Below are 24,074 nucleotides of genomic sequence, written 5' to 3'. Positions count from 1 at the left end.
GTGTTCCAAGTGCTTAGAAATAATTTGTCTTTTTTTTTTTTTGAATGCAGCTGCTTTTGTAGAGACTTTTGAATCCCCTTTCTATTTGTGTCCAAAGATGATACACGTTTGTGTTCTGACATTAGGCAAGCTCATTCAGATTATGATTAAAGATGTTTGTTATCGTACCTGCTCTGCTACCATGAGTGATCAGTACCAGATCCTTGCCACCAGATCCTCAGCAGGTTGTCATCATGTTGAGACTAGCTGACCCAACAGTGGACTGGAAAAACTTTATCTGATTAGCACTCTTGAGAGTGCTAATTGAGGACATACAGTTCTCAATTACTTCCAGCAAAGGCCTTTGTCTCCACTTAACCTGTTTATATTTTACTTTTTGTATTTGTTAATTTTTTATGAATTGACTTAATATTATCTAGTTGTATGAATGATTGAGAGACGATACAAGTATCAGTACGTGTAAGCACTACTGAAAGACAGTTATTGGTTTGAAAATCTGTGATGTGAGAATAGAATCTTTTTCCTTAAATATGTTTTAATTTCATCCATTTGTTGATCTAATGGATTTCTCTCAGCTTGGACCGATAATTCTTTTTAATTGTATAAAATAAAGCAGGATAGCTAACTGGTAAATATATATCTTTCAGGTGATAAATTGGCAAATAGCATGGGATGTTCTATTAGTCACATGCAAAGTTACAGAAGGCTACAGGGCTCTCAGAGTTTGGATGTGACATTTAGGTTTATTTTTTAAATTCCTAAACAGGTCCCTGCAAAGGAGCTGCTGGATCGGTGTGAAATACTCAAAGGAAATCTGTATTTCTTTTATCAGGTTAGGTAGCTGGGGTACGTAGATGAATTTTGTGGAAATGAGTAGCTATATAGGACAGCGTTGAAAGTGCCCTTGCCATATTTCTTTGCAATTAACTGATACATTTCAGGCCCCTTTGAGAGGTTCACATCAACAGTACAGTCCTTCTGCCCAGAAAACTATTTCTGGGGTAGGTGCCACTTTGTGGAAGGTGGCTGCATGACTACTACATCTCTATTATCCCTTGGCTACATAGCCAAGCTCCAAGGCCAGTTCTTCACATCATTCTCATGTGTCTGTCTGCTGGGAATGGTTACCACAGGAGAGGAGACAGCATTTTAAAGGTATGGAAGTTACTTATTGTAGGAAACAACTGTTTGTGTTGGAAAAGTTTGGGTTTCAATGGATTAAATGTCTTATCTATAAAGATATTGTAGTTTTGATTTCACTGTTTTAAGTCTGTCGTGTGTGAGACTGTTCCATTCCTTTAGTTTGAAAACTGTGCACCAGCAATTATTATTTTATGATAATGGTCTGGAGGACCAGTGGAAGCAGTTTGTTATTTCTCCTTCACTTACCACTTCAAGCCTATCCACGTTACTGCAAGCTGTGGTGGTATGCACACAAAGTTGAACATTTGGTTGTTGAACACGTTTTCCAAGGCAGATGGTAAATCTAGAGGCAAAAATCTATCTTGACTTCATGTATAGTGTTCTAGTTGGCTTAGGGGCCAGGTAAGCCTCACAGTGCATGTTCGAATCAAATAGCAGCAAAATTTGCTTTGGTGCTTATATGCTAATATGTGAAAGAGAAAAGAAACTGAGGCCTATTTGAAGGAGACTTAGCTGCTGACGAGTTGCCTGTGATTTGTGGGCTTGTGTTTTGTTTTGAGGGGTTTTTTTTAGTTTATAAAGAGAACAAGTGACTGAAGCAAGTACATAAATTGAACCGTCTTGATTCAGATTTAAGGGTTAGAGACATCGCAATTCGTTCACACTGTCATATGTTGTACTTATAAATTGCTCTGCTGAAAGCTTCTTGGGCTTTTGGCATTCATTTGGCTGTTTCAAACTCTTATCATTATATTAATCTCATATCATAAACATCCACCAACAAATTGAGAGCTGTTAGCTTTATTTATTTATCATGAAACATAGGCAGTGCTCCAGACTGAGTCTCCATTTTGTAAAGAATGCATTTATTTCGTTTGAACAAAGACAGCATTTTGGCTTATGTATCGTTTCATAGGTATAATGACTGACATCCTGCTGCGGGGAAAATGAACACTTATTGTCTGTTAACACAAAATTTGATTATTGATTGGAGGGGCAATTAAACAAACACTTAGAAAAATGCCTTTCATCCCTCTTCTCCAAGCTCATCCTGTCATACACTTGTCTTCCCCCATTCCTACTCTAAGCTGCACTTGCTCCCCCCACGTGCAATGCTTGGTCAGTCCCAGTTCCTTTGGTGAGGCAACAGGGGGTGTGAGAGATCAGGGCTGTGTGCAGGGCTTTCCTCTGCTGCTGTTCCTCCTCAGTGCTATTTACTGATTTTCTTCTGCTCTGGTGGGTTGTCCATAGGCCGCAGCCTCATGGGAGTAAGAGGACAGAGAGGGGAAATTCTCTGCCCTTACTTGGATCTGCCATGGGCCCCAGGACCTTTGGAGCCATCCCTACTCTGACATGGAGCACCTCCTTTCAATGTGTCTCCGGTGCTGTCCCTAGCAGTGTCTCTTCTGATCCGTCTCCTCTGTTGCTTCTCATTTGTCTCCTCAGTTTCTTCCCCACTATGTTTGAGCAGAAGCACCATTTGCCATTCTGGTTGAAATTTTGGCATGCAATGGGTTGTTTCCATCAATTTGAGGGCCATCTGGTGCTGGCTGTGACTGGCTCAGGGCAGTTAATGCCTCCTCCCACTCAGGTCACCCTTCAGCCCTCTGGCACCAAAACTCTGCAATGTACACTCCATACACCTCCAAGTGTGGCTTAGCAAACAGCTTAAATAGCTCTTAGTGAACAGGTAGGGTTGTTTCCCCAGACTATTCAAAATTGATTCATTGATATAGTCTTCTGTACTTTTTATGTGACTTTTTTCTCTTTTGTATGCATATAAATATTCGCCTTTGTAACATTTTTACTTTTGCATGTAGTCGTATGTAACCTGTAGTTTAGGAATCCTTGTCTTTTCACATATCTACTTCTTCTTTTAGAGAACATACAATTTTTAAATTTTTATTATTATTATTATTATTGTTATTATTTTCTCCTACACTGTGGATTAATTTGGAGCTTGTCTCTGTTTTTTTCCCAAAAGTCTTATCTTTTGTATCCAAAAAGATGAAAGCTTTCTGCTTAGCTGTTTTATCACAGCAACCTCCAAACATACTTTCACTGTGAATGTACAGAGGCATTTCTGAGGATAGTGATTCTATTGTGCTCTTCAAGATTTTGATGACATCAAAAGCTAGATCATGATTGGGCATCTGGGCAATTTGCAAAAGAATAACCAACAGATTTGTAATTTGAACATACTGCTAGATTGTCAGGAGTCTTCTGAAGTCAAGAATTGGGTGCATCTTCAGTGCTTGTTTGAAAAAGGACACAGTGCTAGACTGAAACAGGCTCAGCAGTGAAACCTGAACTTGATAGCAAGTTAACAAAAGATACCGTGATGTCTCTTACATGTGAGAATCTTAGTGAGAAATGAAACATTTGACCAAACATTGTCTATTAGAATCAAATAAAACATTATCAACTATTCAAGTAAATTATCCAATAGGCTTGCTTATTGTTCAGGGATGACCACCTCATCTTCCTGGAGACCACATCCACATAGTGAGACAACTGTGCAGCCACCTCACTGCTGCCTGGCGTAAGGGGAAGAGACAGGAGCTGGGATAACTAAGAGCATAGGATGGAGGGAAGGAGGGAAGTAAAACAAATAGGTCTTACATACAAGCGAAGCTTTCAAGCCGAGACATTTCTAAGTTGGCCGAAGTTTACAAAGGATGTGGCCTCTTAAGTTCCTGCAAGAACAAGAAAAACAGGTTGTCTGCAGACTTTGTCCATGAACCTGCCTAGTAGCTTATCTCAAAATGACAGGCATTTGGAGCTAAGCAAAAAGCATTTGCTGCCAGTAGATACAGTAATGCTGGGCTCACCCAGGAAATGCAGGTGCAGCTCTGCCTGTGAGGCTGTTGGGGTTGGCTTAGTTGATGCTCACCCATGGAACAGGAGAGAGGACCAGGAGGAGGAGGCTGCCCATGCTTGACTAGCTGGCTGCTGTCTTGATGCGTGCACTACCTCATCCCATCTTCTTGCTGCCTTAAAGTAAATACTGCACTCCTCATAAGGTTTTGAGAGAAGAGCTTTTGGGAGGCAGAGAAAATGGGGGAGCTCTAATTATACCCGGAGGGAAAAGATGCTTCAGTTCAGTTATTCTATATTAACCATTAGCCTTGAATGGCACTGTAGAATGTTTCTTTTATGGTAACTGTGTTTTTTTTATTGCTTATTTTCTGTGCTCTGAGCAATATTTCTTTTTCTGCACAGGTTTGCCATGTGGAAATTTGTGTATGTGAGAGGTCAAATTTAAGTGATCTGAATATAGAAGAGTTAAAAAGTAATAAGTACTTCAGACTCTAAAGATCAATCTTGTCGTGTCATCTCCATTTGTTTCACTTGCACAAAGTGCTATGAGAAATTTTACAATTTTGCTAGTTTTGCGGATGGGTACTGTGTCTTTAACATAGTTGCAACTAGGGAGAAGGTAACTGAAAGATGGAAAGCAGACTTCTAATGACACTTTAGGCAGTCTTGTAAAAATATTTATGTCAGTGTGAGTTCTAGGGATGGAAAAGGGGTGTGGGAAATGATGAGGGCAAGCTGCTACAGGGGATGCAAGAGCTTCAGGGAAGAATCTGGCTAAAAGTGCAGAAAGCACCTGTTGGAGTCATGACTGCAGGACTGAAGGGGTTGATGGAATTAAACAGGACCAGAGTTGGCTGTTACTTGAGTTTCAAAGACCTGGAAAGGCAGGAGAAAATACAGATACTTAGTTTATTATTTTGAGAAAGGGATTAGTGTTGGACGTTAGGATGCCAAAATGAGGGCAGATGTAGAGGCATATGAATGTATGTAGAAAGCAGGGTAAAAAGTCCAAAGCTACAGAAACATATTCAAAAGTTGGAGGCAGCAAAGCAACGAAGATTGTTTAGAAACAGAAGAATATGTTTCAGTGTTATAATGGTAGAGAATTTTATAAAAGAAATCTTAATTATTTTTTAAATGTATGATATAACTGAAAAACTTTAATGTGTATCTAATATTAATAAATAGTTGATTGGCTTAATGTGTTAAAAGAGTGCAATTAGATATGGAACACCTTCTAGATAATGACTGTTGCTGTTGTACAGTCTGAGGTAGAGCTGTTCAGTCTTGTTCCTCGGCCCTCAAGGTGATTACCAGTAAGACATTTCCTCTTCCTTAAAATTTATTTGCTCACTAGAACATATTTTAAGCAGGTGAAAAAACAGACTACTCTAGTACAGACTGTTTTGGCTAAATTAAGAAAGCAAATGAAATAAAGTTCTGGAATTAAACCATGTTCTGAGTTAATACAGGAAAAATATTTGGTCACTTCTCTGTAGTTTGTGGTAAAGTAAATAGAAAGACAGTTGGGTTTTGGGTTGGTTTTTTTTGTTGTTTTTTTTTTTTTTAATTTATCTGAATATATTATGGAGTACTTTGTTATCGTAACTGAATAACCTCCAATTTTTGTAGGCATTTGGCATAGCTTCTGATGAAAACTTTGTTATCACCACAACAAACAGGAAGGAAATTAAAGAAGACAACTTCAGTAAGTATCTTAAATGGCGAAATAAATACAGCTATTTCTTATATTGATTGTAAAAACCACATGATGATTGTTTACGCTCTATGACTTGCAATAATAAACTGGAAGTGCAAATCCTATAATAGTTTGCCAAGAATTGTTACAAAATTGACTTTCACAAACAAGTTTTTAACAACTGCACGTTAGCATGATAACAGTTACACAAAGCAATTTTTTACTTACATCATAAATTCTGTAAATAATAGGAAAAAAAAACATGTAAATGACCTGTCACCTGAGAAAATTTGCATTATTAAGATTGGACATGTGAAAAGGTTTTAAATTAAATGTTGTTGCTAGGGTGGTGAGCAGTCAATGCTGAAGAAAATGTGGAGATTACCTGAGGCTAAACCTGTCCTGGTTTTGAGAGCAGAAGTTGCCTGGTGCTGTGCTCTTCAATATACTTTATATTTAATCTTCACTGCAGGTGACCTTGTTCAAGATGGAGTTACTTTGTATCTGCTACAGTCAGTTGATCAAATATTGCTTTCGGCAACCAAGGAGCGAATTGACTTCCTGCCCCACTACGATACGCTTGTCAAAAGTGGCATGTACGAGTACTATGCCAGCGAAGGGCAAAATCCTTTGCGTAAGTAGCTGCCAAAATAATCTTGTGTAAATGGTGTTTCTATGAATATAATGTGGTTATGAGGAATTTCACTTTTAGTTACAACTGGTGGAAAAAAATATAGTTTTAATTGTGAAAGAAAAAATAAGTATGTTCTTCATACAAATTTTTCTTTTACAAGTGACTCAAAGTGGCTGTGTAATAATTTGGATTTACAGAGGTACTTCCTCAAATACTTTAATAAATTTGAATATTGTAGAGGTAAAATTACTTCAGTCCTGATAATGATCTTGCAGATGCCATCCAGACACGTCAGCATTTGTGTTACCAGGTTTTTGTCTCCTGTACTTACAATAGACTTCGTGTTTGAATTTGGTGAACAGTTTTTGTATGAGCTACCACAGAATTTTGTCTGCTCTCCAATCTGTGCTTCTACAGGGCTTAACTTATTAATGAGAGCAAATATTTCTTTAAAAAGATGTAGCAGGCTCAAAATAGTACAGGAGAAAAATGCAAACATCAAGATTCAAGCATTATACCATTGGCACAGTGATTTCTATTTCAAAATTACCTCAACAAGGTCTATAAATAACAAGTGTATTTTTAAGTACTAGCTTCCTTTTGCCACCTCCGTCTTTTTGCGCTTCATATATTCCCTGCCAAATACACTGTTTTTGTTCAGGTTTAGGGGCACTGTGCTCATAGTACACTAATAGTTTGATTAGTGATATTAGTATCTCTGTGCACCACACACTGTGTTGCTGTATTAGACCACACAAAGCATTCTTCTAGATCTGTTCTTTGTTCCTACCAGCAGCCAGTATCAGATACCTGACAACTACTAGGAAAACAGAGAAGCCATACAGAGACGCAATGAAAGTGATTTGAGGACTTCTGAGTTCATGTCGGTGGAATGCTCTTTTTCATGAACTTGTCCAGTTACTTTCTGAACCACATAACATGTTTAACATTCAAAATATTTTGTGGTATTGAGCCCCCAGCTTAATTGCATGTGATGTGAAGTGTCATGTATTTTTGTATATATTGAACTAGTTACCTTTTTTTTTTTTCACCTGTTGACCCTATTTTGTATGCTGGGAGATGTCATAAAGCATTGCTGGCATGTTGGCTGACTTAGTGAATCATGCTTTAAACTAACAAAGTTGGAGGCTGGAGTGCAAAGCTGTGACACTAGTGTACTCACAACACCAGGGTGAATGAGCATGCGAGTAGTGAGGAGTGATCCCAGCTTCCAAAAAGGTTCCACCAAAAAGGTGAGACAGTCAACAGTCCAACTTAAGTGTCTCTATACCAATGCATGCAGCATGGATAACAAACTGGAGGAGCTGGAAGTAACTGTAAATCTGGAAAGCTACAATCTGATCACTGTCACTGAAACTTGGTAAGCATCTCACTTGCAGGCCCTGGTTGTGTTAGGGAACTCCAATCACCCTGACATCTGCTGCAAAAGTGGCACAGCAAGCTGCAAGCAGTCTAGAAGACTCTTGAGGATAACTTCCTAATCTAGGTGATAGAAAGCCTAACCAAAGGAGGTGCATTAGTGGACCTGCTCACCCATGCAGAGGAACTTACTGTAAAGGTCAAGATTGGCAGCAGCCTGGGCTGTAGTGATCGTGCCCTGGTGGAATTCATGATGTTGAGGGATATAGACTAGGTGAAAAATGTAGTCAGAACTCTAAACCTTAGGAAAGGGAACTTTCGGTCGCTTAAGGGAGTCGTGGATGGGAGACTCTGGGAGACAACCTTCAGGGATAAAGGAACAGAAGACAGCTTTTTTTCTTAAAGCACAAGAACTATTGATTCCCATGTGCAAGAAATCAGGCAAGAAAGGCAAGAGACTAACATTGCTGAGTATGGACTTCCTGGTCAAACTAAAACACAGGAGGGAAATATATAGGCAGTGGAAGGAGGGGCATGCAGGGGAATAATATAAGGATATTGCCTGGGAATGTAGGGATGAGATCAGGAAAGCTAAGGTACAGCTGGAGCTAAACTTGGCAAGGGATGTGAAGAGTAATCATAGACTCATGGAATGGTTTGGGTAGGAAGGGACTTTAAAGATCATCTAGTTCTAATCCCTCTGCTGTGGTGAGGGACACCTTAATAATAAGAGTTTTTATGGGTACATTAGAAAAGGAAGGCAGAAGACATTATATCCCCCTCAGTAAATGAAAGGAGAGGATCTAGTGAGAACTGACGTAGAGAACACTGAAGAGCTAAACTTTTTTTTTTTTTCTCAATTTTCACTGGTAATTGTTCTTCCCAACATCTCTCGAGTCCCTGAATTTCAAGGCAGGGACTGGCGGAATGAAGTCCCACTCATAGTAGCTGATCAGGTTCAAGACCGTCTGAGGAACCTGAATGTACAAGTCCATGGGACTCGATGGGGCAGCCTGTTCCTGAAGGGCTGCAGTCTGTGGAAAAGACCCACACTGGAGCAGCTTGTGAACAATGGGAGCCCATGGGAAGGGCTTATGCTGGAGAAGTTCATGGAGGACTGTCTCCTGTGAGAGGAACCCACGCTGGAGCAGGGGAAGAGTGCGAGGAGTCCTCTCTCCAAGCAGGAAGGAGTGGCACAAAACAGCATGTGATGAACCTACTGTAACCTCTATTCCCCTATGCCATGAGCAGGGAGGAGGTATAGAATTCAGGAGTAAGGTTAAGCCTAGGGAGAGGAGAGGGATTGGGGGAAGGCACTCTTAAGATTTGGTTTTATCTCTGTGTTCTACTTGGGCTTGATTGTTTAATAAAATGGAATTCGTTTTCCCCAAATGGGGTCTGATTTGCCTATGACAGTAGCTGCTGAATGATCTCTCCCTGACCTTATCTTCACCCGTGAGCTTTTTGTTGTATTTTTCTGCCCCACCCCCCCCTCAGTAAGGGTGAGTGAGCAGCTATGTAGTGTTTAGCTGCCAGCTGGGGCTAAACCACAGCAGATAAAAGGAAGAAATTCTTTACTATGAAAGTGATGAGAACTGGTTGCCCAGAGAACTTGTGGATGAACCATCGCTGGAAGTGTTCAAGGTCAGGTTGGATGGGGCTTTGAGTAAACTGATCTAGTTGAAGTTGTCCCTGCCTGTGGCAGGACGGTTGGAACTACATGATCTTTGAAGGTCCCTTCTGACCTAAACCGTTCTAGGATTCTGTCATCTCTTGTTCACACTTTTTTGCCAATCATGGATCTCAGGAGTTTCTTCTTCAAGTCATGTAAATTCTGTCCTGCTTAATTAAGGCTCTTGTTTTACTTTTGAAACAAAATGGATAAAACTGAGGTACAGCAGTGCAAACTAGCCTAAGCATTCATTGTTTATGCATAGTTTCTTAAATTCAGCTTGATGCTTCTGCTTCTCTAGCTCAGCTCAAGACTTTTGTAAAGGAAGGCTAATTACTATTTAATTTCCTTGCGACACTAAATTGATAGCTGAACCTGACATTGTTCAAAATGAAGGCCTATGTATGGTAATCATTACCTGCAGTAGCCATCCAAGGACTTTTCAGGGAAATGTTGGGTGAGCTTGGACATGTGGAACTGTTATATGGCATCCTAGAGTAACGATCAGAAAGGATCTCTGGAGGCCGTATCGTCTAACCCCTACTCAAAGTAAAGACAATTGGATCAGGTGGCTGGACAAGTCTGGTTGGGTTTTGAGTAACTCCAAAGAGTAGAAATACCACAACCGGTTTCAGCAGCCTATTCCAGTATTTGATTATAAAACAAATACATCTTTGCCTAATTAATTTTCTGTGTTCCAACTTTTGTGCATTGCTTCCTGTTCTGTCACTGTGCACATCCGAGAAGAGTCTGGTTTCATCTTTGCCCCTCCTAGCAGTAAGGCAGCAATAAGATCTCCTTTAGCCTTTTCTTCTTAAGTCTGAACAATCCCAGTTCCCTCAGCAGCATCTCCTTGCATATCTGGTGCTCAAGCTCTCTGATTATCTGGAGGACTCTTCTGGACTCGTGCCAGTATTTCAGTGTCTCTTTCAGAGGAGCCTAAAGCTAGACACAGTACTTAGGATGCTGTCTCACAAGGACTGTATAGAGATAAAGAATCACTTCCCTTGACTGGCTCTTTGACATCTTGTCAGTATTCCTCCTGGGTAGCCAATCCCCTCTTCAACCTTATACATACTTCCCATCAGCATTTGAACTTGGTCAGGAGTCTTATTCATCAATTCTGGCCTTCTGCCACACTTAGTTGAGTTTCTGCACAGTGGAGTGAATTACTCTTATTCCTTGAAGAGGCAGTATGAGGAGATCAGCCAGCTGTTGTGAGCCATCCAGGGCAACTATTAAAAATACTCACCAAAGGCAAGAACTTAGTAACACAGGAATAAAGCACCAAAGGGTTATAAAGAGAGAAAGCTGCAAAGGTATAAATCGGTAAGGATTGGTGGATGGATCAGGGTGGATTGTGCGTGTCAAACCTACATTTGCTGTTTCTTTATATGCTTAGCTTTTTCTCTCTCCTCTGGTCTTCCTGACAGTAAGATTGTGCATAGAAAAGAGTTGTCAACAGTAGGACAGTTCATTTGGAGAATATAATTATATGAAGCTGGGAGATATCATACCTCATCGTTGTATTTGTGCCATGGTGATAGATCTTCAAGCTGACCAGTAGTAGTTCTTTCAACTGAAGATGAAACACTGTAAAATCACGCCCCTAGTTCCTGTGACATGTTTTGGTGAAATGCACTGTGACTTACTGGGAGGTACATGTTACAGATGCTGAAGCCCTGCTGGAGCAGTTGGTTAGCGTCTTATCTTAGGGTACTCTGATGTCTTGCTATGTGACTTTTCTGCTAATTTAACCTGTCAGATTTTTTTATTGGTAAGGGTTTTGTATTGTTTCTTCTTCCACTTTCGTCTTCAGTTCAAGAGACTCTGAAGTTATTTGTTGTTAAAAGCTGTGGTTTTCCATGTATGATAGAGACTACAAGAGAAATAAGAACAAATGCAGTATAATGAGATACTTCTCTGTTGTGATTTTATCAGCGTCATGGATTATGTGGCGAGCTGGACACATCAAAAGGGAGAGCCATCTTACAAAGAGACCTGGACAGGCTGGAAGAGTGGGCAAGCAAGAACTATATAAAGTTTAACAAAGACAAGTGTAGAGTCCTGTATCTGGGATGACATAATCAAAGTGCCCAGTACAGACTTGGGTCTGTGTGGCTGGGCAGGAGCCTTGCTGAAAGGAACCTGGTGGTCCTGGTGGACAACAAGCTGAACACGAGTCAGCAGAATACCGCTGCAGCATCAAAGGCAAATCAGATCCTGGGCTGCATCTGCAGGGGTGTTAATAGCAGAGATAGAGACATGATCATCCCACTCAATGCTGGTCAGGCCATGCCTGGAGTGCAGTGTCCAGTTCTGGTTCCCACAATTGAAGAAAGATGCAGACAGACTGGAGAGGGTCCAAAGGAGGGTTGCAAAAATGATCAGTGGGCTGGAGAACCTGCTTTGAGAGGGAAGACTGAAGGAGTTAGGTCTTTTCCCCCTGGGGAAGAGAAGGCTCAGGGAGATGTCATCACAGTATTCTGGTACTTAAAGGACAACTTCCAAGAGAGCAAAGGCTCTCTCTTCCCATGGAGCCACATGGAGAAGACAAGGGGCAATGGGTACAAGTTGCAGTGGGGGAGGTTTAATTTCAATATAAGGAAGAAAACTTTTACAGTGAGAATAGTCATATATTGGAACAACCTCCCCAGCATCATGGTAGAGTCCCCATTGCTGGAGGTTTTCAAGGTGTGATTGGCAAGGATGCTAGATAATCTCATCTAGTCTCCCTTTCCCATGAAAGGTTGGACCAAATGGCCTTCCAAGGTCACTTCCAACCTGAATTGTTCTATGATTCTATGAAGTCAGTATACTATGAGTCAGTATTCATGTCTGTAAACCAACAATAAGGTTAGAAGTGTGACAATAACATTTTTAGGTAAATGCATATATTTCAAAAGTTGCAGGTCAAAATATTGTTCTTGTTGTTAGATTCATGTTAACCGGAAGCATTTCCGTTCTCTCAATCACAGAATTTGATGAGATTCAAATGAGCAATTCTGGCACTAAAACCATAGTACATTCCTGAAACTGTAGAGGAGTTCAGCCTTGATGAGTGCACCTTTAGCAACCACATTGGATGACTTCTTAAAAAATAAATTTTAAAAAATAATTATTTATTTTTTTTTTAAAAAAAAAACCTACTTAGTAGGAAACAATATCAAAACACATGCAGCCCATCCAGGGGGACAGAAAATAACGAACAAAAGAAAACTTAATTCTATGGCATGGAAGATGATGACAATGTTGAGTGCAATGGTACAGTTTTGTGGACACAGAACCTTCTGCTATTTGATATTCAACTGCAAAACCAAGGAATTTTGCTACTATCCAGTCATGTTTCCCTTTTAAATATATCTAATATTGCTAGATAAGGAGTTAATACTGTTTTGCTTCTACTAGCACAAGAAAACTTTGGGCCGAGAAGATGAGAGCTGGAAATTGGGAGCAAAGGCCTGTACTGCAAGAACAGAGACGTGAAGGGTAGAAAAATGGAGAAATGTAGTCCCCTGTTGTATAGTTACAGTTACTATAACCACCTTGAATTAGAACCTTAAGCTTTGCAGAGTTATATATGGCTTGTGGTTTTTGTATTCATTTTTCTGTAACCGTTTATCAAAACTCTCAATCTCTATTCCTCTATTAAAAATAAGTCTCATCTAAGAAGAAAAAGAGTGTTTTTAGAGTCAGAGTCAAGTATCATCCATGTAGCTTTACTTATGGTAGCATTTAAACAAACATGTTTGTACATTAAATGTAAGATAATGCATGGTCATCAAGTTCTACTGTAGAACTTGAAGAAGTTCCTTCTTCTGTTTTTATGGTTTCTTACGTCAAGAAAACAAATGTTTAAATAAGTTTTCAATTTAGAAATATATTATACTTTTGAAGAGTTTTGGTTTTCAGTGTTGCTGCTTTTTAAACAAAATTTAAATTATTAAATGAAGACATAAAATTAACATATACTGAGGACTGTAACTAATCTATGTTGGAGAAATTCCTCAGTATGTGAATAATAATCCAGCTCTCACTATTTTTGTGGTAATAAACAGCACTGCAGTCAAGCAATTGGTTTGTCAGAAGGAACTATTAAATCTCATGAGATCTTTATGAAGTCATTCAATACTGCACTTCCTAGAAGTGTTCATGTAATTTGTAGCTACTACTCATCTCTCACAAAATGCTGAGCATTACCTTGGGAGGAAAACCTCTTTTTCCTTCTCTCAGCAGGCTTCAGAATAATAACATGAGGTGAAAAAGGATAATGCACGCGTATGTTCAGTTTTTCTTTAGTTCCTCACACACATAGTTTCTTTTACTTTTCTCTCCTTTTCTTCATAAAATACATTTTCCACTTTTATTACCTCACATTATGATAATTTCCATGTACATAACTCCCATTATAACCTCTTGTGTTATCCAGAGATTTTTGTATTGAGGTGAGATCTACCATCCACACATAAAGGTACTGCGTTTTACAGTGTGATTTGAATGTAAAATATAGAAGCATCTTTGACAGGTTTATTTGTGTTCCAAAACTGTTGAAGCAGGAAAAAAAGTGTATCCACAGCAGAGTAAAAGACTTTGATTGTGCCTATCGATGTCAGTGGGCCTAGATACCAAAGTTTCTTGACAAATGGCTGTAGTTTAAAAACATTTTGAACTTTTGTTCGGGTCTATCTGGCAGTATTATCAACATATATTTGCTGTTTTCTGTCCCTGCATACTGTTGCCCAAAAGCCTGAAGCGTATTTATTCATGAGAGAGAAGTGATATAAATGTGACGTCCTGATGTTGTCTTTTTGAAGTCTGTTAATTTTTTTAGTGGTAAAGCAAACTATGCTACTTGTAAGGGAAAAGTAAACTTTTTCCTACATTTTTTTCTGCCACATTATTGCTAAAGCAGCTTGTAGGATGCTTTGAGTTGTCATTCTGTCAAAAAGAGAGTGAACAAGCTTCAAGTGTTTGTGAGAAACTTTTCATATGCATTTAAGTCAATTCTTGATCTTGTCTGTACTCTGCAATAGGTGCCACAAGGAAAAGGAGGATTCCTGCTCTGAGAGTACTGCCTGTGTTCATATTACTACCACAAAAGCCTTTAAAAGTCCAAAAGTTATGTGGTCATAACTCTGCAATCCTAAAGAGAATACAATGATCAAAACTACAAACAGAGAAACTTTTAGATCCACTTCTGTAATGACATTACTGATGTATTTTTTTCTCATGTGTTATTAATTCTCACTCTTTGAGACCCTAGTGAAGTGATTTGTGAAATTCTGCAACACACCAGTAATTCAGATTTGCAAAACAGCTATGTTAAACTATATGCTTTTGTTCATCATGTACTAGAATTGACTGTTAGAGCAAATAGCAATTTTTGAGTGTGTGTAAGTGTACTGCAGCTGATGCTCCTTATTTACAACATGTCTAAGGGCATGCCTAACCAGTTTCTTATGTTGATGAAGGGCCATTGTTCTTTGATGTGGAACCACATAACTGATGCTCAACTCCTGTTGTTAATAGTGGAGAAAGTTGCAAAGAAACTGAGAACTGTTTTTATACTTCAAAAGCAACTTGAGGAAAAACACTGAATGCTTCAGTGTTGCTGTATGATACTAATACTCAAGGGATTTCTTTTGCATGTCTGAAGTGTATGGCCAGTGTAATTTGCACTGTTGCATTCTTAAGAACCTTGCAAACCGTAGGAAATAAAACTTCCTTGTTAGACACCCTGAATGTAAGTGTCTATTCACTAAGGCTGATCAAGCAGAGTGAATTAATCCAAATATGATGTATTTTTTCAGATTGATTATGTTTTTTCTAAATTAAATGCAATTTTTCACTAAAGTTAGGGAATCCTAATTTTAATTAGCTAAGAGCTCCAAGCGTTAATGTTTTGAAACAATGGACTTGTGCAAGTAGTTGACTATTTCTGCTGTGTATTGCTGTGTATCTGACAGAACTTTGGTTGTATTTACCATTCACTAACTTCTTCAACCATTTTTACGATTTTCTTTGTGTTCTTTTTGTAAACAAATAACTTTCTATTTTGGAAGTTGTGCAGCATTTTCATTCAGATTTTTTTAATGAGGTTGTTCTTCTCTCAATATTTTAGCAATTCAAAGTAAGTTTTTTACATACTTTGAACTTTCATATGAATTGTACAAATTCGTTCCTAGTCATGGAGCAAGACAAGTTTGTCTATGGTAAGGAGCCTGTTAGTTCAACACTGTTCCTAGATACTTCCAATAATTGTGTTCTTACCATCAACAGAGATAGGAGAGATTCAGTGATGAGATAAATCAGAAAGTGTATCTACAAAAGCTTTTTTAAAAAAAAAAAATCAATATGTTGCATAATTTTGATGATTCTGACAGTGCTTAGCTCTTGTCTGTGTTTAGGGAATGTGTTATCCAAATTGCTCTGAAGAAACTACTGTGAGTGAGTGTCTGTTTTCTGAGTGCCATCTTCTGAGAACAAGATTTTAATAGGGTTCTTTTTCTTCAATTTGTTTAGCATTTGCCCTCGCTGAGTTGATTGACAATTCTCTATCAGCTACATCCCGAAATACTGGTATTCGGAGCATACAGATAAAATTGGTAAGATAAAAATATTCTACTTTCTTTTCAGATGTAGTTTGCATTGTACTTTTTTTTTTTTTTCCTGATGACCCTTGGTTTTGGTTTTTTTTTTTTTCCCCCAAACAGTTATTTGATGATTCCCAAGGAAAACCAGCTGTTGCTGTGATCGATAATGGAAGAGGAATGACTTCTAAACAACTTAACAACTGGGCTGTATATAGATTGTCAAAATTTACAAGACAAGGTGACTTCGAGAGGTTAGAAAGTTTTAATCATGTTTACAATTAGCAAACCCTATGAAGGTTCACAGAATATAATTTTTAGACATATATCTATACCAACACTTAGCTAAAACCTATAATTCTATGAGTACATATAAATAGATAGTTTTTGTACATAGGAAATAGAGAAGCTTCATAACACAAAGCTGCTATTCTAATATTATGATACTGTGACAACTGTTTATTCCTGTAGCCTTTTCTAAGGTGTCTTTGACTTGCCTGCAGACAGTTAGCAGCATTCTATGTTCTGCAGAGATTTTTTTTTATAGTGTATTCATCTGTTACCTGAAAGCCTTTCAGTAATGCATTAAGCCATGCATTCAGTGTCTGGGTTTTTGGTTAGGGTTTTTTTCTTTGGTTGGTTTTTTGTTTGAGGTTTTTTTTGTATCTTAGTTGTGTACAATGTAATGCAAAATTTTACCTGAAGATCTCTGTATTTTTTGAAGGAGGCTAGGCAAAATAGATATTTTGCATTTAAAGAAGAAAGTGGAAATTTGTGGTGGGTTTTGCAACTTATTTGAATTCATTTTACAGTTTTGAATCTGTTATCAAGATGTCTTCCACCTGCACAGCCAGGTTAACCATAGTGTAGAAAATTAGAGAGAAGCAGTTATGTACGGTTCTTGAGTTTTAGTCTCTTTGTAAATACCTTAAAACCAGGACAGTAAAAGTGAAGATGAAGCTCACAGTCTCTATCATAACTAATTTGTCCTATGAGAGACTAGTGTAAAAAGTAATGGTGGAGTGCAAAGTGATAATATATCTGAGGAGGTTTTATTTTGCATTGGAAGCATCTCCAAATAGAACAACTAATATCTATCAAACAACTGGAGATAAGGGCATAAAAAGGAATACTGGGTCAACTAGTCATTTGTAAAGAAATTCACTACTTTTTGAGATTGCCGTTGGTGAATTTAGTAACAGTACAAATGTATAGTATTTTTAAGCTAGAGATTTAAACTGTGTATTGGTTCCATTCAATGGGAGCATAGCTGTAAATTGTAGCAGGTTACCATCTATACCTTGTTTTAATTTGGAACTGCTATCTTTTAAAAACAGATGTTTGTCCTACTACTTATACTAGATAAGACTGTTCATCCATGAAAGCTGACTTAAATGACATGGAATTTAATTACTGATGGCATATATATTCTCTCCAAGACTGCATTTATAGTTGGTTGGCATTATTTCCCATTTTGAGTCAAAAGTATTTCTGTGAAAGGATGATGTCAGAAAGATCAGGCTTCCTTTGTAAGCCATTTTCATTTGCAGTGGCTTCACAGTTAGTGTCTTGCCATGGTCAAAGGGAACGCATTGAAAGATTAGCCTTTTGCCTTCTACCGTTGAAACTGCATATAACTGCTGTTACCACAGTACCTGTCGCACAGACCTGTCGACTGTGTCCCTCTTGCAGAGTTAACAATGGAGAAAAGTTTTCAGAGTAATAGGTTATTTTTCTGTCAGGTTCTCCCTGCCAAATATTTTCCTCTGTTTCATCTGAACTTCAGTATAAAAAAATTGTACATAGATAGTAATAAGCAAGAGTTATTCAGAAGAAAAAGCTGAACTTCTGTGACTGAGTAAGATTTGGTTTGCTGGAAGGGACAGAAATGTCTTAGAAGAAGGCTTAGGAAAAGAGTTACTCTGCCATCATCCTTTTATGAAGAATATATCAAGAATTTTAGGCACATACATTTTATTGTTGCAATTATAATAGGTCTAAAGTGAAGTATTTTTTTAACAAAGGGACTGTAGGAAGAATTTAATACACAATGTTTAGATCAGAAGTGTCTGTCTTTTTTTTTTTAAGTTACTTTTGTCTTGGGAAAATTTATTAAAGCCACTTTTACTCTCAGTGATCATTCAGGATATGTGCGCCCTTTGCCGGTGCCTCGTAGCTTAAACAGTGATATCTCATATTTTGGAGTTGGAGGCAAACAAGCAGTGTTCTTCATTGGACAGTCTGCCAGAGTAAGTAAATGTCAATCTTTAACTTTATTACATAATCAGATTGTTATTATCCTAGCTTTTAATCACAGTATTAAACTGTTTTATTATGTTAATTTTCTTATTTTGATTGTAAATACTGTTTCTTTAATAAAATCAGATGATAAGCAAACCTGCAGATTATCAGGATGTTCATGAACTTGTCCTTTCTAAAGAGGATTTTGAAAAGAAGGAGAAAAACAAAGAAGCAATATATAGTGGATACATTCGAAACAGAAAGGTAAATATCCTTAATACGTTCTCTTTTTTAATTGAAACTCTGTCCCAGGTTAATGTGAATTCACTGTATAATATTCTTGTAATACTTATCTGGTGATATCTTCATCTTATTGGATCATTTGCACGCTGGAGTGTAAAAGGAGGAAATGGAAAATTGAAGACACTATATCATAAAGCTTTGTTTGTAAATGATTCTTTTTTAGCTTAAAGGCAGAAGTACCCTATAGTTTAACATATCAGATTAAGAAAAATATTTTAAAATACCTTTCTAAGAACAACAATTGTTTTGTTATGTGTGAAACATTTTAAAAAAGTGTGTTCTCTGAAGTAGTTAGGAATAAATTAGGGAAACAAACTGTGTTTATGTGTAGAAGTACATAGAACTAACCTGTGTATGGGAGAAAAGTCCAGCCAGATCAACAAAACCCAGTGGTTTCACAAATCGTCACAAATTTTGTAAAAGAAATGAACTATTTAGTTGAAAACTAAAATGAACAGTCCTGATGGTTTTCATGAAGAAGAAAAGCTTAAGCAAAAAGCTGTAAGATGAGGAGGAAGACCAAAAAGAACTGTTTTGGACATTTTTGAGCAAGGACATAAAGGCAAAGATACGGCTAAAGGTGCAGATGGGAACGTAAGTAGGTGCTGTGTGTGACAAGGTAATCAGACCTTGATTATATCCTGCGTCTTGTCAGTTATACCAGTGTTCTTGGCCTTCTTATGGATGAGAAAGGAACAGGATTTACATAAGTTTTTTATCGTGCCAATCTTGGGTCAGTGACTTGCAACAAAGAATGAATCGTCAGAAATATACAAGTTTTATCTCTGCCATAGAGATGCGAAGACAGTCACAGAAATAGAAACTGAAAATAAAAGCAGAAAAAAATCTGTTTTTTGTAGAGGGCGCAAATGCCCTCCCTTCCCCCTTGATATTAAAAAGGGAGGATAGGGGATACGAAAGTAGAAAAGAAGCTAACAGACATCAGTTGGAGGAAACTAGCTGCATGAGATGTGTAGATACTACTAAAGAATTCAAGAAGGTGATGCAATCAACTGTTTGAAAAGTCATGATGATCATATAAAATGAAATCTAAGCTGACACAATTAGAAAAAAAAAATTTGCAAGTAAAGTTCTATTACAGCGCATAAAATTAACATGTAAATATCCAAGAGGGAAGAGATGATGTGAAGCACTCAAGTAATAGGAGTGAAGCGTGGAGATAATGGATAGACAACTCAGGTCTAAGAAATTTTAAAAATCATTGAAATAGTCAGGCCAGCTAATTTTATTTGTCTCTCTAAAGTCTTGGAGAATGGTCTGCAGTGCACGTAGGTGAGCAAGAGAATACTGTGACAGAAATAGAAGTTGCAATGGATTACTACAGTGTGAGAAGAATAATTCAATCTTTGAGGCACTGAGTTGGTGAAGGAAGTTACTTCTGCAAAGAAATCAAGATGTAAGTAATATCAAACCTAAGACATTCTAGAGCAAGGCCAGAACACTGAAGCAAAATGGCATTGATGGCACCCCAGCCAATCTTTTATTGATGGATAATAGGCACTTGTCTACTGCACTCTCTTCCCTGGACCATTTAATATCTCCAACAAGTAAATAGTACTTTTCTAGTTGAGATGGATGCTAGGAATGTGGGGGAAAGTGCCGTGGTAGTTTGTCATCTGTAGTGGGAAGGCAACTTGGGAACAGCATTTCAGAGATACTTTCACTCTGTAAATTGAACGGGATAGCTCTTGTTCAACATCGATGTGCAGCTTCTAGGTCATTGGTCAAATCATAGAGGTGAGGACCAAGCAGCTCCAGCTTTTCTTTATTTTCTGTGATCGCATCACTAGTGTAGAAACAGCCCCTTGCTTGGATGAGTCAGCATGACTGTTAGCTTTAAGAGGCTATGCTGTGGGCAGAAGAAAACAATTGAAGAATTGCACTATTTTTTTATGAAAGTTCCCACAACTGGTTAAATTATCCTTTTGGTTAAGGAGAGGTCTTTGATTCCCTGGGGAAAGTAAGTCTTTACAGAACACCCTCAACTAACATATTTCACCACCCGCAGTTAGGTAGGAGTTGTATCCTCTCAAGACTTGGGGATGTATTTCCTTTTTGCCTGTTTTCCTGCAAGGCAAGGCATGAGGCTGCGCTTACTACAGCATGGAAAAACATATCTTCTCAGTTTTACCAGTTGTTTGCAATTGCTGTAAGGATCACAGTCTTTATATTAAAAATAGCTTCTTTTCTGGATGCACCAAATGTAAAGGATTACCCCACTGGTCCATCATGAAATATGGCATCAACCGCTGTGTTTCTATGCAGCCTGGAAACCTCCTGTCATAAGAGTAGAGTGCATTCATCCAGGAGAAGACAATCAGAATTTTCTGGAATCAGGAACTTCACTTTCTGTGAGACTACTGGATATTACAGCTGGAACTGAGGATTCTCCCTTTCTCTTTCACAGCAAAAGCGTGTTTCTTCCACTTCAGTTTCTGCTATAGAAAGCAACCTATCCCTTTAAAAGCTTTTTGGTTTTCTGGCTTGATTTTCTTAAAGAAGACTTCTGTCTTCTACACATAATAGTTCGATTTCATGGGTGAGAACATAGGTATCGTACAGTGCCACATTGAACATGATTAAATGCATTTCTAGACTGAACACTTCAAATGCTGTGATGAAAGTGAATTGAAAATGAACTGGATCAAGGATGTCGGGTTCTCAGTTTGTTGACTTTAATTCGGAAACTTTTATTTTAAGTGTTAATTCTTATGATACTTAGCATCACGAGTTCTGTATTTTCTTGTTCTGTTTTTTAATCCCTTTCAAAGCTGATGGGAGTTCAGAAATTCAGTTTACATTCCTGCTCTTATTATTTTACTCTTTTTATAGCCATCTGACTCTACTCACATAACAAGTGATGATGAAAGATTTCTTCATAATCTAATATTAGAAGAAAGGGATAAAGAGAGTTTCACAGCAGTTGTCATTACAGGTGTACAACCAGATCATATGCAGTACTTGAAAAATTACTTTCATCTTTGGACAAGGCAGCTGGCGTAAGTTTGTGATTTAAAAGATTTTATTTAAAAGTGGACTAATTATTATTTTTAGTCAGATAATTATGATTTACTTCATTTTTGTACTTAGTCATTGGCTTTAGTGCTGTTAAGGTTATTGATACGTATTTTGTTGATGCCACAATTAGTCTTCCCAACTAACTGACTTTACAGAAGCTATCACAACTGAATGGTGGTCCCTATCCAAACAAAGATGTGTACAAACATCAGTTTCTGTATGACTCAATAGATACATAATTATCCAGTTGCATTATTAATAACCTAATTCATTTAATAGTTATATTATTAATGTAATAATTAGATATCTAATTATTAGTAACTTGATAAGTTATTATTGTCACAGCTGTGCTTCTAACCTTGATATCTAGCTTTGTGTTTAGTTTTTTTGGTTGTGTTGTTTTGTTTTTAAAGAAGCTGCTGCTTCGTCCCAGTTTGAGAGGGAGACAGATATCTGATACTGTCCAATTAATACTATAGCAGTGTCATCAGTGGGCCTGCAGAAGTTGGAGATGTGGAAGTCTGTTACACCTGTGAATTGTGTGGGGTTATCTGTTAAGATGAAGAATCTATCTCTGGATGTAAACAAAATTGGGCAATGGCTTCATAGTTCAGAAATCTGACCAACCGTAGAACTTGATTTTCAAGCTATAATTTTATTTTTGTGTTACTTGTAAACTAATAGTAATAGATGATACTTAATATGAAGATTAATATAAGAATTAGGTAATACCTTATTATATGAAACATTCATTGCTGCATGTAAGAACTTGTGACTGAAACCCTTTTTAACCTTGTGAAAATGCAGAGGTACATCTACATTGACAGATAACTTAGGTCCCTCATTAGCTTCTAAGTGCTTCTTTGGTGAACACCCACACTTAGGTGTGTGTTAGTTCATTTCAGCGATCTCTTGAAGTGAAAGAACTGCCTCCATTTGAAATGAAACCCGGGTGCGATTGTTCAAGTATATGCCCTGTAGCTATTACTGTAAAACCAGATTTTATTTCCCATTGCTACACAATCCTGCATCACTCTTTCAGCTGTAATGGCCTTTTTCCCCCTCAAACACCTCTATGTACCCTTCTGCCATGCCTTTTGCCACACATACATGATACCAGTTTCATTCTGCTTTAATGGGCTACAGCACAGCCCTCATATTGTTTGGATGCTTTGAAGTGGAGGGAGGAGCGATGAACCCCCAAAATAATTATGTCTTAAGCCTGTGAGAGCACCTTTTGAAGCCTGGAAGAAATGCAGACAAAATGCCAGGCAGTTCAGACATACCAGTCCGCTCTAAAGTCCTGAGCAATGAGAGCATGAGGAGCTTTTGTCTGGGAACCAAGATTTCTCCTTGAGGTACATTTAGTGCAGTGGATGTCAGAAGCAAAGCAATGATAAACACTTGCAGGTGCATTTAACTTCCTTCATGCATTCAGTCCCATTGACTTGTATAATCTCATTTTTCTGCAAACCACCACCCTGAGATTTAAGGACTTGGTTTTTGAATTTGGAAGAACTAGCTAGCTTGCTGAAAAGTGGAAGTGAATGGCGTTAACTTCCTCAGTTTTCTCAAACTTTGTATTTCTATGAAAATAACTAATCTGTCTGACCATGTGGATTTTTTGGAGTTTCTCAAATGAGCACAAGTGCCTTTCAAAAACAATGTTTACAAATAGAAAAATTATTTCTGATATGCACATCACATCCATAACTGCTCCCTTATTCAAATGGGTTATCTTTATTTTTTTGTAAATAACTTAAAGATAGTGATTGTTTGTTAAATATTTCTATTACTATTAGGTGATCAATACAAAATTCATATCAGAAACAGTGTGTGGAAAGGTTTTTGGCTCTAGTTCTTTTTAATCTCCAGAGTGCAGAACAAATTACAGTAGTTTTATTAGTTTGCATTGTGCTGTAAAGGATCTGTAGCCATGTAAGAATAATAATTTTTTTCCACTTAGGTATTATTTTCCAATTTGTAATGTTTTTTATTATTTTATCAAAAAATTGATCCTAATATGATTGTGCTTGAAGGAGGTGAGAGTTGAAGGGAGTGAAAAGGAGTCACTCACTCCCTTTAGTAGATCTTCTGTACCAGATATACTTGTTGTCATAGAGTTGATTTATAACAATGAAATGAAACAGTCATATTTTAGTAAAAATACATGTTTATTTACGTTTTTGAAAACTATAATGTGCAGGTTTTTAATGTCACTTTGAGATTTATTTTGCATTCAAAATGTATTTCAGACATATCTATCACTATTATATCCATGGACCAAAAGGAAATGAAACTAATGCTGCAACAAAAGACATAAGCCCTTTCAACAACATCGACATTCAGGTAAGAGATTTTATACTTACTAGTCAAAATTCCTCTTTGATAGTAACTTATTTAATATTGCGCCTATTTCTCTTTAATCACGCATTTTGAACTACAGCAGCATTTTGAGATATGTATGTAATTTAATTTTTAAAAGGTAATACTATTTATTATTGCAGCATAGGAACTAATTCATTTTGCTAACAGTTAAGCTAAATGTCACAA

At 37.6% G+C, this 24,074-nt stretch overlaps 1 protein-coding gene across 3 annotated transcripts in view; it reads left to right on the top strand.

Annotated features, from left to right (window-relative positions):
• The window catches only part of SMCHD1 (structural maintenance of chromosomes flexible hinge domain containing 1), an 84,551-nt gene that overhangs the window by 6,005 nt on the left and 54,472 nt on the right, over positions 1-24,074 (top strand). For 2 of the 3 annotated variants that reach the window (XM_086740686.1, XM_086740687.1), the window contains exons 2-9: positions 5,596-5,671; positions 6,135-6,296; positions 15,871-15,953; positions 16,062-16,192; positions 18,073-18,187; positions 18,324-18,443; positions 21,336-21,502; positions 23,777-23,870. In XM_086740686.1, the coding sequence (XP_086596812.1) occupies positions 5,596-5,671; positions 6,135-6,296; positions 15,871-15,953; positions 16,062-16,192; positions 18,073-18,187; positions 18,324-18,443; positions 21,336-21,502; positions 23,777-23,870 (948 nt within the window). Of the gene's footprint in view, positions 1-5,595; positions 5,672-6,134; positions 6,297-15,870; positions 15,954-16,061; positions 16,193-18,072; positions 18,188-18,323; positions 18,444-21,335; positions 21,503-23,776; positions 23,871-24,074 lie in introns of those variants that run through there. The other variant, XM_086740688.1, reaches the window with a different exon arrangement.

Source organism: Chlamydotis macqueenii, chromosome 2 (genome assembly GCF_036417535.1).
Source record: "Chlamydotis macqueenii isolate bChlMac1 chromosome 2, bChlMac1.mat, whole genome shotgun sequence".
NCBI lineage: Eukaryota > Metazoa > Chordata > Aves > Otidiformes > Otididae > Chlamydotis > Chlamydotis macqueenii.
This window is presented reverse-complemented; position numbering and strand designations above follow the sequence as displayed.